General features: G+C 62.1%; 1 protein-coding gene across 1 annotated transcript; it reads left to right on the top strand.

Moving 5' to 3' along the window:
* Positions 1-495: 495 nt before the first annotated feature.
* Positions 496-1,389, top strand: LOC131663359 (uncharacterized). The gene has a single exon (XM_058933721.1). It carries the CDS (start codon positions 496-498, stop codon positions 1,387-1,389), a length of 894 nt encoding a protein of 297 aa, XP_058789704.1.

The raw sequence follows: 1,389 nt of genomic DNA on the forward strand, positions 1-1,389 counted from the left end.
ATCCTGTTAGTCTGGTCATCCCTAAGCGGCTCTTAAGATTGCGCCCCGGCCTGGCGGCCTATATAAAGTCGCCCATCGCAAGGCAAAACGGACAGTATCTTCCGAACCGCTGCCCGTCAACAACCCGAACGCCGTACCAGCATCTACCACCGCAACAGGATACGACAGCACGTGTCATCGCCGCCGAGGAACATCATCGTCTGCTCATCCTGGAGCGTCAGCCGCTCTCTACTAACAGGCGTGCCCTGTTTGTGACGCTCACGGATCCCGACGCGCGCAAGTTTTCACACGTCGCTGTACAACGCCAACAAAAATAAAGATTTGTCTGTGTCGAACCAAAATTTGAATCTGGCGTGATCTCCCGCGCATTCTCCTGCCACTTCCTCTGTCCGGAACGAGTGTGGCTGCACTCACTGTCAACAGCCAAAGTGGTGACCCCGACGTGATCCTTGCGATCCGGATACCTGAGGAAGCACTACGACGGCAACTTCAATTATGCTGACCCGGAGCCCGCCGCGCTCCGTGAGCGTCGACGGCCGCACGACTCAGCCGCAGGAATCGGGACACACCGAGCAGGAAACACAGGCTTCCTGGGAGGCACCGGCGGAGATCAGCGCGCTGCGACATGTGGCGGTTCGCACACCGCCCTTTTGGAGGGACAATCCTGCAGCCTGGTTCACGCAGCTCGAGTCGCTGTTCGCCTGCCAGCAGATCAACTCCGATCTGCAGCGATACCACACCACCGTCGCCGGCCTGGACAGCGAGACGGTCGCGGACCTGATGGACGTGCTGCAGAACCCCCCCGCGTCCGGGAAGTTCCAGAACTTGAAGCAGCAGGTCTTGGCCCGACACGGCGATACTGCGCAGCGCCGCCTGCATAAGCTGCTGTCGGGCCTCTCCATGGGAGATCGCACCCCGGCGCAGCTCCTTCGGCACATGCGAACGTTGGCTGGCAATAGCATCACGGACGACGCGCTTCGGGTTCGATGGCTTCACCTTCTGCCATCGGCCACCTCGAGGATGCTGCGGCTCCTGCGGGAGGCGAGCTTGGACGAGCTGGCGCAGGCTGCGGACGAGCTGGCCGACACATCGCCGGACATCTGTGCGGTGCGACCCGCGCCAGATGCGACGGCGGACTCAGCGACCCTGGCCAAGATCGCAAAAGAGCTGTCCGCGTTGCGGAACTCCACGGATCGGATCCTTGAGTACCTTCGACCTGCGAACGGCGGCGCTCGTCAGCGCGGGCGCAGTCGCTCTCGCACTGGGGGCCGTGCCGCGGAGCAGGGAGAGCTCTGTTTTTACCACGAGCGTTTCGGGGACAAGGCGGAAAACTGCAGACCGCCGTGCGGCTACGCTCTCACCTCTGCAACACGGCCGGGAAACCGATAG

Source organism: Phymastichus coffea, unplaced genomic scaffold (genome assembly GCF_024137745.1).
Source record: "Phymastichus coffea isolate CEN01 unplaced genomic scaffold, Cenicafe_Pcof_1.1 PCOF00033, whole genome shotgun sequence".
Taxonomy (NCBI): Eukaryota; Metazoa; Arthropoda; class Insecta; order Hymenoptera; family Eulophidae; genus Phymastichus; species Phymastichus coffea.